This window comes from Barbus barbus (genome assembly GCF_936440315.1).
Source record: "Barbus barbus genome assembly, chromosome: 35".
NCBI lineage: Eukaryota > Metazoa > Chordata > Actinopteri > Cypriniformes > Cyprinidae > Barbus > Barbus barbus.
Window position 1 is genome coordinate 12,382,101 of NC_136763.1, and position 22,725 is coordinate 12,404,825.

General features: G+C 36.8%; 3 protein-coding genes across 4 annotated transcripts in view; all 3 read right to left on the reverse strand.

Annotated features, from left to right (window-relative positions):
- LOC306855185 (protein NDRG3-like) overlaps positions 1–5,203 on the reverse strand; it is a 42,639-nt gene extending 37,436 nt beyond the window's left edge. Inside the window, exon 1 of one of the 2 annotated variants that reach the window (XM_079393670.1) lies at positions 5,087–5,196. The gene's annotated coding sequence lies outside the window, so the exon portion shown is untranslated. Of the gene's footprint in view, positions 1–5,086 lie in introns of both variants that reach the window. The other variant, XM_079393671.1, reaches the window with a different exon arrangement.
- A 219-nt stretch (positions 5,204–5,422) lies between these two features.
- Positions 5,423–18,486, reverse strand: LOC306855174 (PHD finger protein 20-like). The gene is made up of 18 exons (XM_079393652.1): positions 18,340–18,486; positions 14,872–14,965; positions 14,605–14,776; positions 13,784–13,868; positions 13,602–13,678; positions 12,998–13,502; positions 11,185–11,241; positions 10,957–11,100; positions 10,820–10,870; positions 10,325–10,735; positions 10,104–10,202; positions 9,781–9,962; positions 9,330–9,429; positions 8,956–9,160; positions 8,491–8,863; positions 7,479–7,632; positions 6,057–7,351; positions 5,423–5,689 (listed from the first exon to the last, which is right to left on the reverse strand). The coding sequence occupies exons 2-17, from the start codon at positions 14,952–14,954 to the stop codon at positions 7,209–7,211; spliced, it is 2,841 nt and encodes a 946-aa protein (XP_079249778.1). The 5' UTR covers positions 14,955–14,965; positions 18,340–18,486; the 3' UTR covers positions 5,423–5,689; positions 6,057–7,208.
- Positions 18,487–18,996: 510 nt separating this feature from the next.
- LOC306855171 (rho GTPase-activating protein 39-like) overlaps positions 18,997–22,725 on the reverse strand; it is a 34,765-nt gene continuing 31,036 nt past the window's right edge. The window contains exons 6-10 of the mRNA XM_079393649.1: positions 21,971–22,044; positions 21,686–21,885; positions 20,780–20,871; positions 20,494–20,663; positions 18,997–20,389 (exon numbers count right to left, since the gene is read on the reverse strand). Coding sequence (XP_079249775.1) covers positions 20,195–20,389; positions 20,494–20,663; positions 20,780–20,871; positions 21,686–21,885; positions 21,971–22,044 — 731 coding nt within the window. The 3' untranslated portion in view covers positions 18,997–20,194. The remainder of the gene's footprint in view (positions 20,390–20,493; positions 20,664–20,779; positions 20,872–21,685; positions 21,886–21,970; positions 22,045–22,725) is intronic.

The window sequence follows — 22,725 nt, forward strand, 5'->3', positions numbered from 1 at the left end:
CCCTGTCTGTGAAACCAGGCCTTAAACTACTTTTCTTACGTTATCACAAACTTACCATTGACAGAAACAGTCAGCTCAACTGCCTTTCCTTTTGCATTTAAATCTTTATTACAAGCAATCCTGCGGTTCATAAAGAACTTTGTTTTTCTACCTCCACGAGTACCATTTATTATTGCCTTGTTTATCTAAAAGTGCTCTTTCCCTTTAAACCTAGCTAAAAAGCCCAATGTGTTAACTGTGAAACAAAGTAGACTTTAATTATATGCATTTATGGTGTTATTACTGCATTTTCGTGTCAATCCATGTTCATATTTACTGCAAACAATGTGCTGTTACTTTAATTCAGCGAGTGCAGTGGAAACGATCTCTGCACTGCTGCAGAAGCACCGCTCCTGGAAAGCCGGACCGCAGCAGTGTGCAGTGTGAACGCTCTAATCCGCTATGATGAGCGTGGAAAAAATACGCACCTCATACAGCTGTGATCCTGGCGTTATGTGTGAGTGTGTGTGCGTGCGCTGAATGGTTTAAACATTGGCAAGAATTAAAAAGAAATGCAATTTATAAACTATAGTGATGACGCGACCCTGCCTCGATTGTGCAAGTGACAATTCCTGTCAACTGTTCAGTGTGCAACTCGCTTATAGTGCAGACGCGATTTGATTTGAAGCTGTTTGCGCATTTTGAGAAGGAAAGAGAAAGCGTGCGCGGTGATTCACTCACGCTGTTTGTGAAATTACGTTTCACATAAGGTTTTCAAATTACTTTATAAGTTATTTAATGAAGAAATATGAATTGTACCTCACCTACAGCATTATAATTATTTCACCCTCGCCAAACAGAGACTGAGACGGTGCCGCTGCGTCATGCCAAATCTCTCAAAGCAGGCACGTCATCAGCTTGACATCGTTTTTTTTTTAGATCGGCGTTTTTAGAGACCGCCGATCAAACATCCCCAAGCGATTATCGGCCGATAATGATCGGTACCTGATCCATCGGAGCACCCCTAATATTAATCTTAACAGCTGTTACAGTAAAAACAAAGTGAAAGTTTTAGAGGGTGTTACACATGTAATGCTCATTTCATATGCAAAGTCAATCATAGCAGTGGGTGTTTATATTGAAGTCTCACAGCAGACTGAGTGCTCAAATCAGAGGGCTAAATTTAGGGTAGTAAATCACTATTTATTTCTAAATTTGAACGAAAAAAAAAACATACTAAGATTATAAGCACACCACAGGTAACATTATAAAATAATTGTAAAAAATGCATATCCGCTTTAATGCGTTCTTGCTATAAAAAAAAAATAATTAATTTAAAAAAAAAATCTTACTGACCCTGAACTTTTGAGTGGTAGTACTACTTATACTGTTAATAACACAATAGGGATTTTAGGGCAAAAAGCTAATAAGGCACTAAACTTTCACATTCAGGCTCATGTAAAAAACATTTTTTGTAAAAGCAGAACTAATACTGTTGTGCTTACAAAAGGATTGTTATATGTTTTGCTTTTAAGAGGCCTGACTCCTTAGGGATCCAGTGCAAACTATTGCTCAGGATTAAAATTCAAGAACTGCATGAAGACACACTGAGCAATTAAAATAAGAGCCTCTACTGTGATCTGAAAAAGTGCAAGGTCAGTGTGAAATCTGATGATCATTTTGATGGAATTGACCGAGATCTCAGCAGGCCGGCCTGATATTGAGCCATCAGGCAGAAGCACAGCTGTCAAGGTGAAAATGGGGGGAGGAAAAAGTAGGAGATATGGCACAAAACCAAAGACACAGGTTTTAGTGGGCTGGCCACGGTCCAGGACAACCACATGAAACCCACATGGTCCATGCGACAAGCCACAACGAATGACCTTAAATGCTAATAAGACAAACTCGAACTGGTGAAATTGATTAAGAGAGCTCTGAGATCCAGCACAGGGATGATTTGCTTTGGTAGGTCAGATATTAGATGGGTTTGAGCTGATTAACAACGTGCACATCTGAAAATGAAAAAAAAGCAAGTGCACCACATAGCAACAGCAGAATCTAAAAATTAAGGTCACAGGGAACTCACAAAGCTTCAGTCATGCTAACAACAGGCGCCCTATGCCGAAACCAGTTTCACAGTGTTTTGGACAAATAAAGGTTGAAGCAGGGAGAGAGCAGTGCAATAGATCTACTGAAAGCCTTTAAAATCCCACTACTGAATCGCTAAACAAATCAGACTGACGTTTGTTTACGAGCCGTTCTCTCTTCACTAGAATGCACTTAAAGAAGGACACTCATGGGAACAAATGCTCCAGAACATCAAATATGCCATTCACTATGCAGCAGTTGTTCTATGTAAAACAACCAACCTGTTTTTCAGTAAACGCTCCAGTCTGTAAGGTTAAGTAACTACCTCCAATTTTACTAAATAAAAAACGTATTATTTTAATGCAAACAGTACCAAAGTTTTTGTTTAAAAGACCTTGGAATACTATGAACACTACCATTAAAATATTTGGAGTCGGTGCGATATATTCATGTTTTTGACAGAAAAAGTCTGTATCAAAAATAGAGTAAAAACAAATTACTAACATAAAAGTAACGAATTATAAATTATTACAATTTAAAAGTACTGTTTTCCATTCTAATTTAAAAAGTGCAATTTACTTCTGTAAAGTCAAAGCTGAATTTTCAGCAGCTATTACTCACTTAATATTGTTGTGGAAACCATTACATTTTTTTATTTTCTCCAGGATTCACTGATGAACAGGACAGCATTCAAAAGAACAGCATTTAGTTGAAGTAGAATTCTTTTTTTAAACATTAGATGTCTTCTCTTTACTTCACTTTTTATCAATTAAATGCATTGTTGCTGTATAAAAGTAACAATTTCTTTACAAACTATTTTACACTTTAATCTTAAACTTCTGAACGGTAGTGTAAATACCATGGTATATGGAAATAGCATTCTGCATCATGATATATTCCAATAATATTCAGATTTTTTACTAAAAAGGGCATTTCCATTAAACAAATATATTTAACAAAATATCTTACATATTAGATAAACTCATATTACAAAAAAAGTGCATTAAGCCGATTTTATTTGACAAATTTTGCTTGGTATCAAAATCTGCTTTCAAATAGCTCATTAAGGACTACAGACTGTCCCTTTGGTCTTGCACACGCAGTGAAAGAAAGGCTGGAGGAGCAGCTTGGAATCTGTCCACATCACACAACCAACAGCCTGACACCTGTGATATTGCTCCACCTGCACCAGGTGCTTTACAGAAGATGCTGAGGACTGCAGAGGGACATTACTGCTTAGTATCTTTAAGAGATGTTTTACTCGCAATGTTACATTTTCTTAAAATTAAAAACCTCTTTCCTGCTCATCAATAGTTTTTAGTGATCACAACCCCAAAAAGGACACAAGAGACCATTAAAGGGCAACAACTGTAGTCTAATGCACTATATACCAAGATGGATATATACCATAGTAATATGGGCTATACTCATTTGCCCTCATGCCAGTCCACAGTCCAGATCAGCAGGGTTATTGAGATTGTGAGCACACTCAATTGAACTGAAGCATAGCTTAATTAAAGCTTGCTGCTCCCAGGAGCCCCAGGATTCCCTGACATCTATCTATCTACTCATAGGAACACACCAACTCTCTCTCTCTAGCTTTACATATAAAAAATGTACTTCATAGAGAAGTAAAAATGTTAACTTAATGTTTCAAACAATAGGAAACACACCAATTGAACATTTTTAAAAACAAGGGAAATGAAAACAGAGACTTTAAAGTGTATTTAAAATTAAATGAGCTAATGCATTCGCTTTTAAAGTCTGAAATCAGAATAAGAAGCATTCTGATTCACATGAAGTACATTTCCTGTGTGATGCACTGATTATTTGGGGATGGTAATGAACAAGAAAGGTCTTAACTCAGTCGTTAACTTTCCATAAAAACTAGCAAAACAACAAAAAACTAGCTTTTCACGTGAGCAGTGTCTCATCATTAATTGCATCTAACAAAATATAAAATTTCCCATGTGAAATGCCTGTTTGTGAACCAGGGTGATACTAGGATTTCTATTGAAATAAACAGGCTGGTCTGTTAAAGCTGACTGTATACTATAATAACAAACACTGTCAATGTATGTACGACAAACAGATTTCAGTGAAAAGACTCTGAGGGGTCTCTTTGGAGCCCTGTGTTGATGACAACAGGTTAGTGGTGTCCGTTTGTTGTATCAACAGTGTGTAGTGCACCCTGTCTTAAACCGCACACCTGCGAGCACATCCTCAGCATTGCGACCTTCCCATGAGCAGGTGACCGAGGACAATGTCATTTGTCACGCCGGAAGTTGTGTCATATACGATCGAAACTAACTGTTACCCCAAAAATCTGTCACTTTATAGTACGTCTTTGAAATATAGGCGTCATATTAGAAGGGCTAATCTATTGAAAAATACGGGAATGTTATACATAAGGGTTAAAATGAAGAAACAGGACTTGATGCCATCACAAATCAAAGTTAGACCGACGTAAATAATTTAGGAAAAGCATAAATTCAGATACACTACAACAGCAAAACGTTCTTTCATTTTAACTGCTATATATATTGTAGACAAAGACAAATCATATTGAAGAGACTGAATGTAGGATGCAGCTGGCCCTCTTTATCTACATGAGAAGAACCATCTATGAAAACTATGAAACATCTGCAGCGACGAATGGACTAAAATGCGCTGAATTAAAAACCATCACATCTAATGATGTACAAAGTTTCTATGGTGTAGGATGTGTGAGATAAGGATAAAAAAATCGATCTATAATAAATCAAAATGTGCGTGCGTTTTTTCCCCATTTCTGTCTTATTCAGCGGCTGTTGTGTTGGAAATCGACGTTATTGTGGCTCCTGGCAGTTTAGAAACATGGAGCCATTTTAAATAGAATTACATTGTTCCTGTAGAGAAGATAACCAATACTATCACTATAAATTGTCACATAATTCCCATCGGGTTTTTTTTTTTTTTTTTTTCATATTCCTACAACAAATCGTACTAGTTTAGTTCTAAAATTAGGCAATTAACTCACCAGTCAGTCTTGAGGTACAGTATTTGAAGCTGACTCTTGAAAATCCACCACAAAGATGTTGAAGTGAACGGAGGCTCGCAGGCTCCTCCAGCCGTGTTTCTCCGTCACTCGGTGGGCGGGGTCTTATGGGCTACCCACATTACACTCGACGCGTTTGGAAGACCCCCCTCATACGCGATTTATCGCCCTCGTGAGGTTATCTATGATATCAAGTCACTTTATATATATATTATTTTTTCAAATATCTTGTGCGTGTAAATATACTTGGCAGTAAAGCTCATTCTGATTCTAAATAAAATCACACAGCAGACCAAGTATAGGCTACACATACTGTATACATACAACGTGCTTTTATTGTAACAAGCCAATCTCCATCATAAAGGGGAATACTGTTGTGTACATAATGACAGACTTTGAATATACACATTAAATGCTAATCAAGATAATAACCAATATGCATATATTTAATATTTCATTGAATAATTAGAATTCCAATACTGAAATGCATCCGGATTGTTTTTATGCGGTTTAGTCTTTTGTTAAAAATCTAAGATTTTATGGCTAATCCATAAGGAAGTGTTGACACTGATCACATTTGTGACCCTGGACCACAAAACCAGTCTTAAGTGTAAATTTTTCGAAATTGATGTATGGTTTGTTAGGATCGGACAATATTTGGCCGAGATACAACTATTTGAAAATCTAAATATTGAGAAAATCGCCTTTAAAGTTGTCGAAATGAAGTTCTTAGCAATGCATATTACTAATCAAAAATGAAATTTTGATATATTTATGGTAAGAAATTTACTCAATATCTTCATGGAACATGATCTCTTCTTAATATCCTAATGATTTTTGGCATAAAAGAAAAATCAATAATTTTGACCCATACAATGTATTTTTGGCTATTGCTATAAATATACCCCAGGGACTTAAGACTGGTTTTGTGGTCCAGGGTCACATTTGCTGCATGAAGGTTAAAGGACTAGCAAACTACTGATGATTACAGTAATTATTTTCACAGTTGTTCAGAAATAAATATGCAATGTTCAAAAAACCTTTTAACATTCTAAACATTTGATCCTTTAAATACAATGTAGAACACAATCAACTGTTTCATTGTGTATTTTACTTCAAACCCAACCTCTTAAATAGAGGTTAAGGGGACATCGGATGACATTTTCACTTCTTTTTTATATTTTTTTGCATTTAGTTAGGTTTCTGGCATATCTGCCAGCTCAGAAAAGTTGAGAAGAAAACGCCTAGCCAGTTTGTTATGAGCTGTCTGAGTCTGAAACTGACAAGCAATGAGCTGTTTCAATTTGCAGCCAGTTTCTGCATAGATAGCTAGCTATTTGTATAAGACCACCTCCGAGCCATATACAGAGTACGAGGTAGCGATTCACAAAAAAGAGAGAAGTGATCAGTAGCTTGCTATCATTTGATGAGACATACACCGTGATGGGTTGGTGTCAACAGAGCGGTTTTGGACAAGGTAAAAAAGGGTGCTGTTTTACACGACCATTGAGGAATTTTAAACAAAGTATGTTACAGACATTTCATAAAGACCCTAAACAATCATACTAACTTGTGGAAAATGGGCATCTGATGTCCCTTTTAAGGATTACCAGCCTTTTAAAGAGCACAGGATGGATCTGTTTTTGACTCTTCAAGTAGGTTTTTAGCTTAAACATAACTCTAAATAACCAAAAATCTCTGGAAAGAAAAAATATGTTTTCTGGTATTTGCATGTGTTAAATTTCCTAATGACTTAGTGTAAAAATATTAGAAATTGGTGCATGCTGTGCATTGTTAAATGCCAAAGACATATCTTGTAAACTTTTTAGCAACATATTTTGTTGTATGTTTCCTTTTTGTGAAACAAAGGATGAAAAGCAGATTACATTTGTTGTGAAAAGGATAAGTGAGGTGATAAAGTTTTGTAAAATACAGTCTTAATTCCACATCCACAGTCTGAATCACAGACTCTGTAATAACAAACAGCATGTTCAGTTTCACATGTTCTCAGTTTATTCTTTAGGCTCTTTGGTTCCTGGCCTGGTTAAGGAATGTATCAAGCTGAGGTAATCCTGTGATGGTAGTGAAATATGCCCGGACGCCCTCATGTGGCACAAGTTAGAGCGATCTGCTGCACCTTTCCCATTTCATTCAGCAGCTGTTTGATGCTGTGCTTGAGTTCAGGGAGACGGTCCAGCGGCTCTGGAGGCTCCAGCTCACCCGTGCAGTCCAGCCAGTTTTCAAGCACTGAAAAAGGAACAATGTTTAGGAATCAATATATAGTTATAGTATACATGAAACATTCCCATAATACAAATCACCGCATGAAAAATAGCAAAACATAAATCCAGCCCTCTGAAACCCTCTGACACACCATCAAGCTCCCTTTCGATGAAGTCCATCCTGTGAGTAACCTCTTCTTGTACAGTCTCGATATGCTCCAGCAGATTGATCCTCCACTGCTGCTGCTGAGCTCCGCCCTTAAACCCACCTCCATCAGCACCCACCTCACACTTCTCTCCTGCATCCTACGTGCAATAAAGTAACATTCACCAGTCACCAAAACATAAAACAGTCAGTCTACACTGCCGTTCAAAGGTTTGAGGTTGGTAAGATTTTTGCTGGTAAGATTTTTTAAAGTGTTGTGCTCACCAAGGCTGCATTTATTTAATCAAAAAAATGCAATTACTTTAAATTAAATAACTAATATGTTTTAAAAGGGATTTTATTCCTGTGATGGCAAAACTGAATTTTTACCAGCTATTACTCCAGTCTTCAGTGTCACATGATCCTTCAGAAATCATTCTAACATACCAATTTGGTGCTCAAGAAACATTTCTTATTATCAATGTTCGAAACAATTTTGCTGCTTACTATTGTGGGAACCGTAATACTTTTTTTGGGGATTCTTTGATCAACGATAGTTAAAAAACTGTTTAATTGAAGACATTATAAATGTCTGTAATGTTTGATCAATTTAATATCAATTTAACGTGTCATTGCTGAATTAAAATATTAATATCTTTTAAAAAATCTTGACCCCAAACTTTTGAACAGACACATTTTAAAGTACACTAAGTACAAAGTTAGCTGTAAATCATTAAAGGAATAGCTCAAAATAAAACCTTGATGATTGACATCAAACCTGCTCGGTCTAAATGAGCCATATTGTTATGGACAAATTTCCATCTGGTCATCACACAAAACTCTAGATTTTGATTGACTATTTTTATGATACTCTTATTGTGCATTTCTGTCATTTTGGACCTTAACAACAACACATATCCACATCATTACACAGAAAAAATGGCATATTTCTATTCCTATTGCACAGTATTGGTCAGTGATATTAACGTCATATTAACCTCATTTGATGTGACCCTTACCTTGCTATGGTTCAAAAGCTGAGTACTAGATGTCTTCAGTAGAGCTGGTTGGATCTCTCCATTATAGTGTTGTTCATTCTTCAGCACTGTCTCAGTGTTGTGCAATCTGTCTTCCAGCACTGACTCCACCCGTGGCTTCAGCACCAGCCTCGGCTCCAATACCTGGTATAGTGTTTGTGGCTTTTGGTAGCAATGCTCACTGCTGATGTAATCCTGGAAGGATGAAGTCAAGGGCTCTTTACGTTGAATGGCTTCTAAGGATGCTGATGCAGAAACTGTTTTTGTGTCTGGAAGAGCCATGCTTTTCATCCTGGATTTCTCAGTCAACTTCCATGGCTGCTGCCACAACTTGAGGTCTGGGTGACTTTGGCTCCTGCAGTAAAATGGTATTACACCCTTTTCATGAGGCCTTTCAAATAACATTTGTCTTATGGGTTCAAACAGAGATAAAGCAGGATCACTCACTGTAGCACACTGATTTTGAGCTGCAGGCCATTGAGGACTTCCACCACATGCTGAACGTCCCCTAACAGCTGATGAGTGGCTGCAATCTTCTTGCTGTTCTGATGGGAGTAGTTCTCCAGGAAAGAGAGGCCGTACATATGGCCGGTGCTAAGCCAGTCCCTGTCATACCAGTACCGCAGGCTCTGTCTCTGACCTCTGATCTGCCCTGGATGCACACAAACAAATACACCGGTAAACTGAAATTAAACTGAAAATGATGAAGATTTCCCAGCATGAAAATAGGAATTGACAAAAAGCTAAGTCACTACTCAACCTAAGCTCTAAATTAGGGTTACATTCAGAAATTAACACTAAAACATGCATCACTGCCAAACCTGGAGAATCCCGGCAAATGAAGCAAGCGTATCGTTCTGGAACATTCTCTTCCAGGAGGCCCATACAGGTTCCATGCTGCCAGTACAGACACTCTTCACACTGGGGTGCAAGAGAAAAAGCAGCAAACATGATGGTTGTTAATTAAGAGAGAAAAATGAAAAAAATTTAATATATTTTAAAAATGTAATTTATTCTTGTGATGGCAAAGCTGAATTTTCAGCACCATTACTCCAGTCTTCAGTGTCACATGATCCTTCAGAAATCATTCTGATATGCTGACTTGGTGTTCAAGAAAAATTTCCTGTTATTATCAATATCTATCTATTATAGAATAGAATTCCAAGACCAATTTAATGCATCCTTGCTGAATAAAATTATTCCCATCTTTAAAAAAAACAACACTGACCTCTAACCGTTGAATGGCATTGTACGGGCCAAATTAATGATCACCTGTAACATGAAGTCATTTTCCTCTTCCACTTCACACACACAGCGGACAGTTTCCCGACTTCCTGTAGTGGAGGCAACAGAGCTACAGCTGAGAGGTGAGGCAATGACTTCCAAATCTGCCCCCATTTCATCTTCACTCCATCCACAGCTGTCAGAGGACCAGTCAGAAATGCTATCCTCATCTGGAAACATACGACCAAAAATTACTTGAGTTATGAGGGGGGAAAAATCTGATATAAAGGAATAAAGATTCATCATCACTCAGAAAACAACGCTTCAATACCACATTGCATTGTGGGTAAATAGAAGCCAATTTTCTTCACCTGATGTGGTTTTTCTCATCTTTTTCTTTTCCTTCAACTTTATTCGCAGGAAGTCTCTAGTTTGTTTTTCTTTTAGCCTGTCACGTTCCTTCACACCTTCTACAAAGGAAAAAAAAAACAAGCTTAGATTATGTCATGTTTCAAAGAAAAACAAGGAATAACACTATAAATCCCACATGTTTTCAGTGAAATACTATTTAAATTCTAGCCACCAGCCATACCCATTTCCATAAACCTCTTGTCTCTTTCCTTGTTGAAGTATCTATGCATGTTGCTGTCTAGCTGATTGTCTCTGGTCTTGTTCTTCTGTGAAGGCCACCGTTGGTAACTCTGTGCACTGACAACAGGGGGAACTAGAGAGCGTCTCTTCACAGTCATCTGCGCAAACTCATGCGATGTAATGCACCTCTTCTTAGGGCTACCCTGATTATTAAGTGTGGTGTGATTATCCATTGCCCTGGTCTGGTCCAGTTCAAGCAGACGGTCATCTCCATGGTAGTACTTCATATGATAGTGCAGGAGTTTTGCTTTGCGGAAAGACTTCGCACAGCCAGGAGCGCTGCATTTATATGGATTATGGTCCAAGTTGATAGAGAGCACCGGTGGAGGCTGGTTTCTGATGACTCTGTATACTGAGATAATTAGATGATACATTCAGTCAATAATTCAAGATCATTGTGATGAATCATGAATCTGTGAATTTGATCATTACTCACATGGCTCTCTGCTGAATCGGTTGGGGTTGCGGAAAGCTTGTTTTCTGACTGCTACAAAAAAAAAAGAAAAAAAAACATTGATCATAATGAACGAGGTGTTATTTCAGCATATATGTGTTGTACAGATGAGATCTCACCTGTAGGCTTAAAGGTTTCTGATTGGCATTGAGCCTTAGGTACTGCTGTTTCATTGGATGATTGCGTTAGATGTAAAGGGTCTGATCCTTTTCCTTGATTGGTGGATGCAAATGTGGGCTTGCAATCATTATGTAAACTTTTTTCTGGAGGAAAGAGATAAATAATGAGGAAATCTAACATTATGGCATCGGTAAACACATTTTTACGTAACAATCACATAATCAAACCTGAATCAGTCTTGCTTTTTTTGGAGCTCCTTCGTGCCATTGAAAGTCTCCTCTTCCCTAGAAAAAATACAATTAAAATGAAAATGTACAGCTATCATGACAAACACAACACAATGTCAAGTTAAAAAGATAATTATTTTAAACATTACATTTTTTTTTTTTTTTAAATCAAATCATATATTTTTTAAATAAAATATAATATATTATATAATACAATATATAATATTTTACTATAGGTAAAGTGTCGAATCATTCAGTCTCAAATCAACCAAATTTCAGAAACTTCTCAGGCTCAAATTTTTGACCTTGCTAATATTTTTTCTGAAGAAAGATAAACGTGATGAAAGCCAAAATATTAATTGTCATGGATGAACATTTACTGAGTAATCCACTGTTTTGTAGAGGGGGGTCAAAATGGCAATTTTCATCTGAGATTCAGAGCCAAATTACAGGGGCAGCATCATAAAGTTATTTTTACACAGAGATTGGTAGGTGTATTGGTAAAAATATGTTGACTTTAGCTATCTTTGTTGCGATGTGTGACAATGGTGACAATTAAGAAATGAGGAAACGGCACTTTTCAAGTTTTTTTCCCCCAAGGTTTGCATGCCTATAACTCATGAAGTATTAAAGATTTCTTAATGCCCTTTTAAATATTGGGTCTTGACAAACTTTCCTTTTGGCATCTTCATTTTTAAGGCCCTATATGGTTCGGTTCCAGAGATATTGGGATCTCAATATGCAAGTAAAAATCGTTAAATCATTAAATTGTACACATTTTCAATGGTCAAAAACCAAATGTGGGTCACTTTGCATAAATATGATACTTCCTTTCTTCTAAAGAGGAATGTTTGAAGAACAAATAATGTTGAAACTAGAGATGCATCTTGTTTCCTTCTGTCAAAACAACTGCATTGAACATACATTTCTGAGTGCCATAAATATTCTTTTTCCACAGTTTGCATGCCTATAACTCAAGAAGTATTATAAATCTCGCCATATAATTTTAGATTCTATTTCTTAATAAACTTTTTTTTTTTTGGAATCTTAATTTTCAAGGCCCTAGATCGCTCAGTCCTGGAGATATGGGGATCTCAATGAGGTTATATTTTCAGATTGTTAAATATTACCCATTTTCAGTTCTTGAAAACCAAATGTTGGTCTCTTTGTATACAACTGATACTTATTGTATTTAAAGCGGAATGTCTGGAGAATAGTAATGCTGAAACTAGAAATGTATCTTGTTTCCTTTTATCAAAACAACTGTATAGGACATGGTTACAGCAAAGGGCCCTTAAAGCTTCTAATTGCAATTTTGGGAAGATGGATCACAAATTCCTGTTATATGCTACCCAATCTCAGAGCAGATGCAGAGATCAGTGTGTGTGGAGCAGCATTTACTGCACACTGAGACCCGAAAAACACTGAATCATGACCTGCTTGTGTGTAAAAGAACACAGTGCTGCCCTTCACTCTGAAACACATGCCACATGTATTGCACAGATATCGCACCCTTTGTGATTTGATAATTGCTCTAAGTCATATTGCAATTTAAATTTTATTTTGATTATCCGTGCAGCCAAACACATGGAGTTAATAATGATGGTTTTCCGACTGGTTTCCCAAACACAAACCCTGCCACTAAGCAGACAATCCAATAGCCCCACCCCCAAGTTCACATTATTGGTTGAGCCACTGTTGCCAGGTAGGGTTGGTAAGGACAACAACTTTCGAAGTATTTATATTTTCCAGGAAAATCAACCTAAAAATCACTTGCCTACTGTCAAATTTTTTTTATCTAAGTTGTACGTACTTCTTATGCGCTGTCTCCGTGATTTTCTGTCATGAGGAACACACTTTCCTTTGATTTCCTCCTTTTTTTGTTCCACGTGAACTTCTGCTTCCTCTGTTTCATTTCTCTTTACCATCCCCTCAATAAAGTTCATACCCGTGTCAAACACCACAGATTTCTCCATGTTCACTGCGGCTTCCTCTTCTTTCTCCTCAGGCCCTGAGACCTTCTTCATATATGACTTACTGTAATTGTGCTGCCCTATTTGCTCCAAGCACCTCTCCTCATATTCCTCCTTTATGCTTATATCTCCCACTTCAAGGCATGTCCCATTCCCATTGCTTTTCTTCTGTTCAACTTCTCCATCCAAATCTGAGCTCTCATTCGCCTCTTCCTCAGGAACACGGTCAGTTTGCCCTGCTGCTTGTTTATCGCCATTGACCTCATTCACTTCCTGCATTTTCTTGTCCTTTTCTGTCTTTTTTACTATGGGCTTCTCTTCATTTTTAGCAGTTAGTTTCCTTCTCTATTTAATGAGAATGAGAGAATGAGTAAAGGGAGAGAAGGCCAAAACGAGTACTGAAATAGAGGTGCAACATGAATGGGATACAAATGCAAAATAAACCTCTTTGGTGAAGGGCTTCACATGGATTCCTTTGACTGTTTGGATGACACCATCATAGAACTTAACCGTGTAGGATGCTGCAGGATAAATAAAATCAAATATGAATCACTACATTTAAATTTGGATAAGAATCTGTTCATTTAACACACCTGTTTAATGCAATGACTATGGAAACTACTTACTATCTTTATTGACGGCCAAGACTTTTGCAGGATAAAATCGACAATCGGACCAACTGGCAAGAACTTTGTCATTCACATGAAATCCCTGCAAAAAAAGTATGAATGAAAACAGAATTAACTGAATTCCTTTTTAATGGCTTTAAATGTGGCTCAACCAATGAGAACTTAGGGTCAGATTATCTGATTGGTAAGGGATTTATTGACCTTGATCCATAGTCATGGTGGTATGTAGGGGTCCTATGATACTGTTTACGGTTTTGTTTTGTTTTTTTGTCCATGTTTCTGCATGTTGGTTGCACCACATAACTAATATAAACAAATATTTTTTTGACAGAAATTGATACTTTTTTCTCTGCAATGATGCATTAAACTGATCAAAAGTAACAGTAAAGACATTTAAAATTTTACAGAATATTTCTATTTTAATCCATCAAAGAATCATGAAAAATATAATATAGGCTAGTTTCCATAAATATTATATTAAGCAGCAGTTTTCAGCAAATGTTTATCAGCATATGATTTCTAAAAAATCGTGCAACACTGAAAAATGATCAGAAATAAGTTACATTTTAAGATATATTAAAATAGAAAACAGATGATTGAGCAATGGTTGATTACCAGCTGGACTAGTATCTGTAAAATACTGTATATTGGTTAATTAGGATTTGCTTGTATGATTCACACAGTAATAATCAGCTAAAATGACAACAGGACTGATGCAGCATCACTTTCACATCTCAGTAAACAGACTTATACATGAGGCTGATCCTAGATTAGCTTTCATATACTGGGATTTTTAAAGAGCACAGATTGTGACTCACAGGGATAAAGCTGTCTTCCTGCCGTCCCTCTCTCCTCAGCTGAACCCTCTCAACGGGCCTCAGGTACGGACTGGCCCAGTCAAACCACTCATCGTAGCGATGGCTCCACTGGCGATAGTGGATTAAGATCTTCTCGTTCTCATAGTCAATCTTCTCAATGTTGGCAACATACCTGGGAGTGAAACCACACCGAGAGAGCTTGCTATAAAAACAGAGTGAGAGAAAGGCTAAGAAAAAAAAAAGTGTTTTTAAAAGAATGGCACTTGCCAGTTCTTCAGACTGTCCCGTGCTTCAAGAGCAGCGCCCACCTCAAACTTAATTCCTCGTCTGTTAGGAGGCGTTTTGCTCATAATGTCAGCAACTAAGTAATATGAAAGAGTCACATTTTAGTAACTTCCCAGTGATCATTATCTTACATTAGGTCAGTGCCATTACTGTTTTTACAAGTAGACCATTTGAGAGCTAACATGAGAGAAAGAGAATTCTCAAAAATGTAGTAAAATTACATTTTAGTAATTTACCTTATACATTTATTCGTTTTAAAAAACTGGATTTGTTTGGATTATTGTAATGTTTTTATCAGCTGTTTGGACTCTCATTCTGACGGCACCCATTCACCTCAGAGGATCCATTGGTGAGCAAGTGATATACAGGTACATCTCAAAAAATTAGAATATCATGAAAAATGTCAATATTTTTTGTCATTCATTTCAGAAAGTGAAACCCATATATTATATAGATTCATTACACAGAGTGAAATATTTCAAGCCTTTATTTCTTGAAATTTTGATGATTATGGCTTACAGATAATGAAAACCCAAAATTCAGTGTCTCAGAAAATTTGAATATTACATAAGATCAATAAAAAAAGGATATTTTGGGGTGGTGATGGCGCAGTGGATAAGACACATGCCTTTGGTGTGAGAGACCCGGGTTCGAATCCACTGTGAGACACCAATGTGTCCCTGAGCAAGACACTTAACCCCTAGTTGCTCCAGAGGCGTGCGACCTCTGACATATATAGCGATTGTAAGTCGCTTTGGATAGAAGCGTCAGCTAAATGAATAAATGTAATGTAAATGTATATATTTTAAACAGAAATGTCAGGCTTCTGAAAAGTATGTTCATTTCTATGCACCCAATACTTGGTTGGGCCTCCTTTTGCATGAATTACTGCATCAATGCGGCGTGGCATGGAGGTGATCAGCCTGTGGCACTGCTCAGGTGTAATGGAAGCCCAGGTTGCTTTGATAGCGGCCTTCAGGTCATCTGCATTGTTGGGTCTGGTGTCTCTCATCTTCCTCTTGACAATACCCCATAGATTCTCTATGGGGTTCAGGTCAGGAGAGTTTGCTGGCCAATCAAGCACAGTAACACCATGGTCATTGAACCAGCTTTTGGTACCTTTGGCAGTGTGGGCAGGTGCCAAATCCTGCTGGAAAATGAAATCAGCATCTCCATAAAGCTTGTCAGCAGTAGGAAGCATGAAGTGCTCTAAAATTTCCTGGTAGATGGCTGCGTTGACTGTGGACTTCAGAAAACACAGTGGACCAACACCAGCAGATGACATGGCAGCCCAAATCATCACTGACTGTTGAAACTTCACACTGGACTTCAAGCAACATGGATTCTGTGCCTCTCCACTCTTCCTCCAGACTCTGGGACCTTGATTTCCAAATGAAATGCAAAATTTACTTTCATCTGAAAAGAGGACTTTGGACCACTGAGCAACAGTCCAGTTCTTTTTCTCCACAGCCCAGGTAAGACGCTTCTGACGTTGTCTCTGGTTCAGAAGTGGCTTGGTAGCCCTTTTCCTGAAGATGTCTGAGCGTGGTGACTCTTGATGCACTGACTCCAGCTTCAGTCCACTTCTTGTGAAGCTCTCCCAAGTGTTTGAATCAGCTTTGCTTGACAGTATTCTCAAGCTTGCGGTCATCCCTGTTGCTTGTGCACCTTTTCCAACCCAAATTCTTCCTTTCAGTCAACTTTGCGTTTACTATGCTTTGATACAGCACTCTGTAAACAGCCACACCTTTCAGTAATGACCCTCTGTGACTTACCCTCTTTCTGGAGGGCGTCAATGTTCGTCTTCTGGATCATTACCAAGTCAGCAGTCTTCCCCATTATTGTGGTTTCAAAGAACAAGAGATACCCAGAATTTATACTGTAGGGATGGTCATTTATTGAAACTCAAATATAAATATTCTAATATTTTGATATACTGATTTTTGACTTTCATGAGCTGTAAGCTCTAATCATCAAAATTAAAACAATTTTTTTTAAATGTTTTGCTTTACATGTAATGAATCTAAAATATATGAAAGTTTCACTTTTTGAAATGTTACAAGAAAAAATTAACTTTTTCACGATATTCAAATTTTTTGAGATGTACCTGTAATGCTGAATTTCTCCAAATCTGTTCTGATGAAGAAAAAAACTCATCTTTATCTTGGATGGCCTGAGGGAGAGTACATTTTCAGCTATTTTTTTTTACTTTTCCTTTAATGGTCAACTTCTTACTATATTATTCACACAATAAATCCTATTCAGTAAATCACAGACAAACTATTTATAAACAGTGGATAAAAAGAAAACACACATTATGAGATGAAAAAGGGAAAATATAACATCCAAGTTACCGATGAGGGTTAAATAAAGTATCTTTTAAATAGAGCTTTATCAAATACAGCTTGAGATTCACAGTAAACCCAAAGATTTATTTTACGTGCTACAAGTCTACATTACCAAAATTTTTATTAAAATAGTTAAAATGACTAATTGAATAATAACAATTAAATTAATTTTAGTGATTCGGTTGAAAAACTATACGCAGTAATTACAACAATCACAATGTTTAATTTGAAATAATTTTTAATCATAATTATTTTCTTTTTTTACTTTATTTTTTTGGTCTGCCAAAGCAGCAGCAAATGTTTCCCCAGTTAACTTCACTGATCTACAGCATTCAACTTTACAGTGTAGGTGCAAAGAAGCAGTAAATATCACTAAACACACTGCAAAGAACAGACTTAACAATTATCAATAGCCTACTTAGCTAAGCCTCTTATTTCTACGTAACCTTAATGTTGAAGTTGAAATTCAACATTCCTTTTGTATTAAAAAACATTCAAAAAAAATTAAGAATGGATCTATCAAAATGACAATTTAAATTGTTGCAAAATTACATAAATCATAATATTTTAAATTACAAAACACTATTTAATTTAGTTATTTACTCTTGCATGAGTAGTCATGTAAGTGAGAGTATGATTTTATCAGGGGCCCCCAAATGCCTGACAATGGAAACAATAGAGATCCCAGATATTCCAATATTACACTACTGCTTGCTACTTCCAGATCACAGATTTCTGCCTGTCTACAGCCAAAGGCAGACAGAGAACATCATTTAAGATTATTTGAAATCCTACAGGATCAATATTCATCTTACTGAAAACACAAGCAGACATTAACTTCCTGACTGCTCCACACCCTCCAAGAAAATAATGACATGGATAGTAATGGGCGAGTACATCGCCACTCCCACAAATACAAGCTGTAAATCACAACATGTATCTACCGACCGACGCACAAGTTGCGACATTTATTTGATTGCATCACCTAAAATCTGTAATTGCACATTCAATTTTCTAAAACAGCATCTTTAAACATTCCGTACTCGTCCAAAGTCTTGCTATTGAGAAAACAGTATTATAAAAGGCTATAAACATCAGTTACCTGTTGTGATATCCGTCTCTTTAACTATAAAGGCGCGTCGTGCATCTATTAAAGGTTCTTTTATTGTAACCACGTTGGGCACGCACTTACTATTTTCCAATGTGTTCCACACAGACTACCGGTATGAACAATACCGCCACCGCGCATGCGTCAACACCGAGTCTATATAAAGACCTCTAGTAGCTTCATTGTGAGGTAAACAGACATTACATTACACTACCTCTAAAAAAGTGAGAGGTCAGTACGATTTTGCTTTTTAAAGAAAGTAATACTTTTATTCAGCAAGGATGCGTTAAATGTATATTTTTAAGATTTATATTTCATATAAAGGCTGTTCATCTGAGAATGCTGAAAAATTGTATTATAGTTTCGACGGTTTGAGATGCACAAATGCTTTCGACACAAGATATGTTTCTTGAGCAGCAAATGACCATATTAGAATGATTTCTGAAGGATCATGGGACACTAAAAACTGGTGTAATGATGCTGTAAATTCAGCTTTGACATCACAGGAATAAAATGCATTTTAAATTATATTAAAATTGAAAAGTTATTTTAAATTGTAATAATATACCCTAAACTTTTGAACAGTAGTGTATTTACATAATGTAGGAAAAAACATATATAGCTTAAAGAGTCATTCTACAATATTTTCTTACAAATAAATGTAACATCTTTATCAAACTTTATTAGATTCCTCAACATCCATTTCACACAAAATACATACACAATCCAAAAGGTGTATTGAATATTTTGCTCGTACACGATCAGCCGATAGCACAGAATACTAAATACAAAAGTATTTTGATTTTTAAAATCTATTTTCCAACAACTCACCACCTCTCAGTTCCATTTATACGTATCGTCAGTAAAATAAGCAGCATTATTTACAAGCTTTATTTACAAACAAAAACTCAAAAAGAACATTACACAAAGGGTACCTGTCTTTTTAGATAAGTTGTGAATTTTATTTACTCTTTTCCAAGATTTAATTCTTCAAATGCTATTTCACAGGCATCATATAATGGCATTTAATTCCATTATCACTTAATATATTCATTTACAAACTCTCTCAAAAGTAGTAGATCTAAATGGTATGTTAGAGGCTGCAGATTTCCAATGGGAGCTAAAAATGTGCCGTTTCAAGACTCGGGACAATTTTGCATTAAAATGGCATTCCTGATTATCAGGGAATAATAATAGTTAACAAAACAAAACAAAACATAAAATAAAATAGAAAACTTTCACACCCTAACTAAACCTATTTTTCTCTTTTCTATAGTTAAAAAGTTTTCAGATCAAACTAGGAACACTTATACATTTGTCCTGTACACGACATAACAGATTATCTCTTTATTTTAAATCCACAAATACACAAAGATACTGTCTGAGAACAAAACAAGTGGTTTCTTAATGCCTCTCACACTATGACTTACTATACAAAACAAGCAAACTGCATTTGAGTGCTCACAAAGCAATGCATCCATGCAAGTTATTTTTTAGGTTGACCCTTGCAATGTACACATGTAAACCATTAACAATCCATTGGAACTGAAGATTTACATTTTTCCATGCTTTTCTTGAGCATGCAAAGAACTGAATTTCAACTTCAACAGTCTTTATCTCAATAAACTGTACAGAACACACTTAACTAACGAAAGTAACAGTGAAACAGTTTTGAGTTTTCCACTCAAAAAAACAAAACAAAAAAAAAAAAAAACACAATCATCTTTAAAATTGTACATTTGTCCTAGGTTTTTAATTTTTGTCCACAATGTCATTTGTGACTGTGTTTGTAAGCAGGTTGGTTGTGTACCACTGATTGCTGTTCTGCTAATAAGAAATAGGAAGAACTTTAAACAATGCCCTCTATGAAGCTTGTGTCCAGATGTACAATGAGCATTCGCAAGAAAGACATCTCTTTGCGGGTGTTCTCAAATATGACACGGGGGTCGTCCGATTGGCACCGAAGGCAATTAGGAGCCATTACCATAGCAAGGTTGTTCACGTCCATTTTAGTGACTGCAACGTTTGCAGGCTGAGCAAAAACCTGAGGAAGACACGGGAAATGCGTCAGAGCAGTGCGATAAGTCAAAAGACATCTTTGTGCATTTGCTGTCTATTGTGTGTGTGTTTGTTGAGTGTTGTGAATACCTGCAGGAAGTGGATGAAGTAGCACAGCACCAGTCGGTTGATCTCAGGCAGCGACTGCACCACGCTGATGGCTGCCACAGGAACATCATAGTTACTGACACACTGCTTATAGAAACTCATGGGGATGAGAGGCTCCTCCAGCTCACGGTACCACAGCTTGATCAGAGAGGCTGAGGAAAAACAATGATATAGATGTTTAAATATTTTTGGTATGGTAATGAAATGCCAGTACATATTTTCTTTGGCTATGTAATATTGCTGTAAATGCATGAGAATAGTTACTCACCAGGAACATTGGGGTCTGACAGATTTTCAGGAATCCTCCACTGGTCCACCTGAAGCTTCAGTGCATTAACTTCATCAATGTCACCAGGAACTCTGCAGGACGAGACTGTAACATTACACTCGAGGACCACCAGAGGGAGACAACACACCATAGTTAAGTCTGCGCAAGTGATAGTGAGTTAAGGAACAATGTATGCCCCATGTTTTACAGAGTTTGAAGAGAATATTCCTAAGATATTTAAAAGCAGACATTTTTGGTCCCAATTTTGAATAAAACCAGAACCTGATTTATACATACTTTCCATTACAAATAAAAATAATGCACGGTTTACACAAAAATGTTAAACAGCTTTCAAACATTTTCAAAAATGACAGGAAATGTTTCTTGAGCACAAAATCAGCATATTAGAATTGCTCTTTTCTTAATTCATTCATCTGAAAGAACATATTAGATTTTTTGAAGGATGAATGTTTTTTGAAAACATTTATATTAAATTGCATTTCACAATATTACTGTACTGTATTTATGATCACATAAATGCAGCCTTGGTGAATATAAATCTTCTTTCAAAAACAGTAAGGAAAATCCTACAAATATTTGAACAGTGGAATTGAATCAGTTCAGTTAGCATGTTAATATTTGAACCTATGAGCTGCATATGTCAATAAGCTAGTTTAGTGTTTTGTCAAGTCACACTGCTCCTTGTTAACAGGCTACAAAATTTATCTTGTGACTGGAAAAGCTATGCTATTAGAAAACACCTGTTCTAAAGTCATATTATGAAAAATTTAGTTAAAATTAGTAGCTTCGCAATTTTAAATTATGTACTTGTCAGCACACTCATATAGTAAAACACAGTCTGCTCTTCTATTCTGCCTAATTAGCAGGAATTTGAGCAGGTTTTACCTGAATATGCCTTCAGTCTGCGCTCCGCCCAGAGCTAGCACATACTGAGACAGCTGCACTTGCACCCATGGCAACTTCCTGTCTGGGAAGAGTTCACTCTGCCGCTCCATCACTTCCTCTAGAGAGCTGCCAAACAGGGAAGGGGTCATGATGGCACGCCGACTGTGGTCTACCTCCTCCAAACTGGGCTTACGCAGACCCTTTATGGGAAACACAGAAAACACTACTTATTTTTCTCTTTCTTAAACACCTGATTCTCCTTCAGTGTATTTGATCAAAACTCACCTTTTTCCCTCCAGTGACCGCCACTTTCTGGAGCTTACGGTAGCAGTACTTGGCATATGTGCTGACGGGGAGAGCTGGAGGCAAAAAGACACGAGTGATTACTACTATTCTTAGACACAGGACCTGCACAGTCTAATCGCTGACAGATTTACATCTAATGCATCAAAAACCTGTTTTACAAGGTAAAGGCTTTGAGAACTGAGTCACTTTTCTTTGTCTGGAACAGCTAAATTGCTCCATAATAGTTGACATGGAATCAACGATCATGGGATCACAGCAGCACGTGGGGAGTGAAGCACTTCAAAATGATTTTTAACAATGAATGAAAAATGACGATTTAGTTGTGTCAAAAGTGTGGAGGATGAAATCCAGCCAGCACATTCTGTTTGTAGTGACTCATCAGATCAACATGTGAACTAGAGGAGACGAAATAAACAGGGTTTTCTACTAGGCTGCGTTTCATCAATGTGCTGTCTAGTACTTCTGTTATGTAAGAGCCAAGGACATTAGGACTATAAAAGTACACATCGCAGAACATTTTCCACTAGTTGGAAATAAATGATATTCCCAGAAATCACTTGATGTCAGATTGTAAAACAAACTCCAGGCTTGTAGAATCACTGGGATTTATTGTACATCCAGCAATGCAGAATTTATAGCAGCCTATGCTTAGCATTTTAGAGAAACCACAAGGATTCCTCTGGTTTCAAGAGAGCTTCATAACTCCAAAGTAAAATCCATAGGGGGCATTTCTA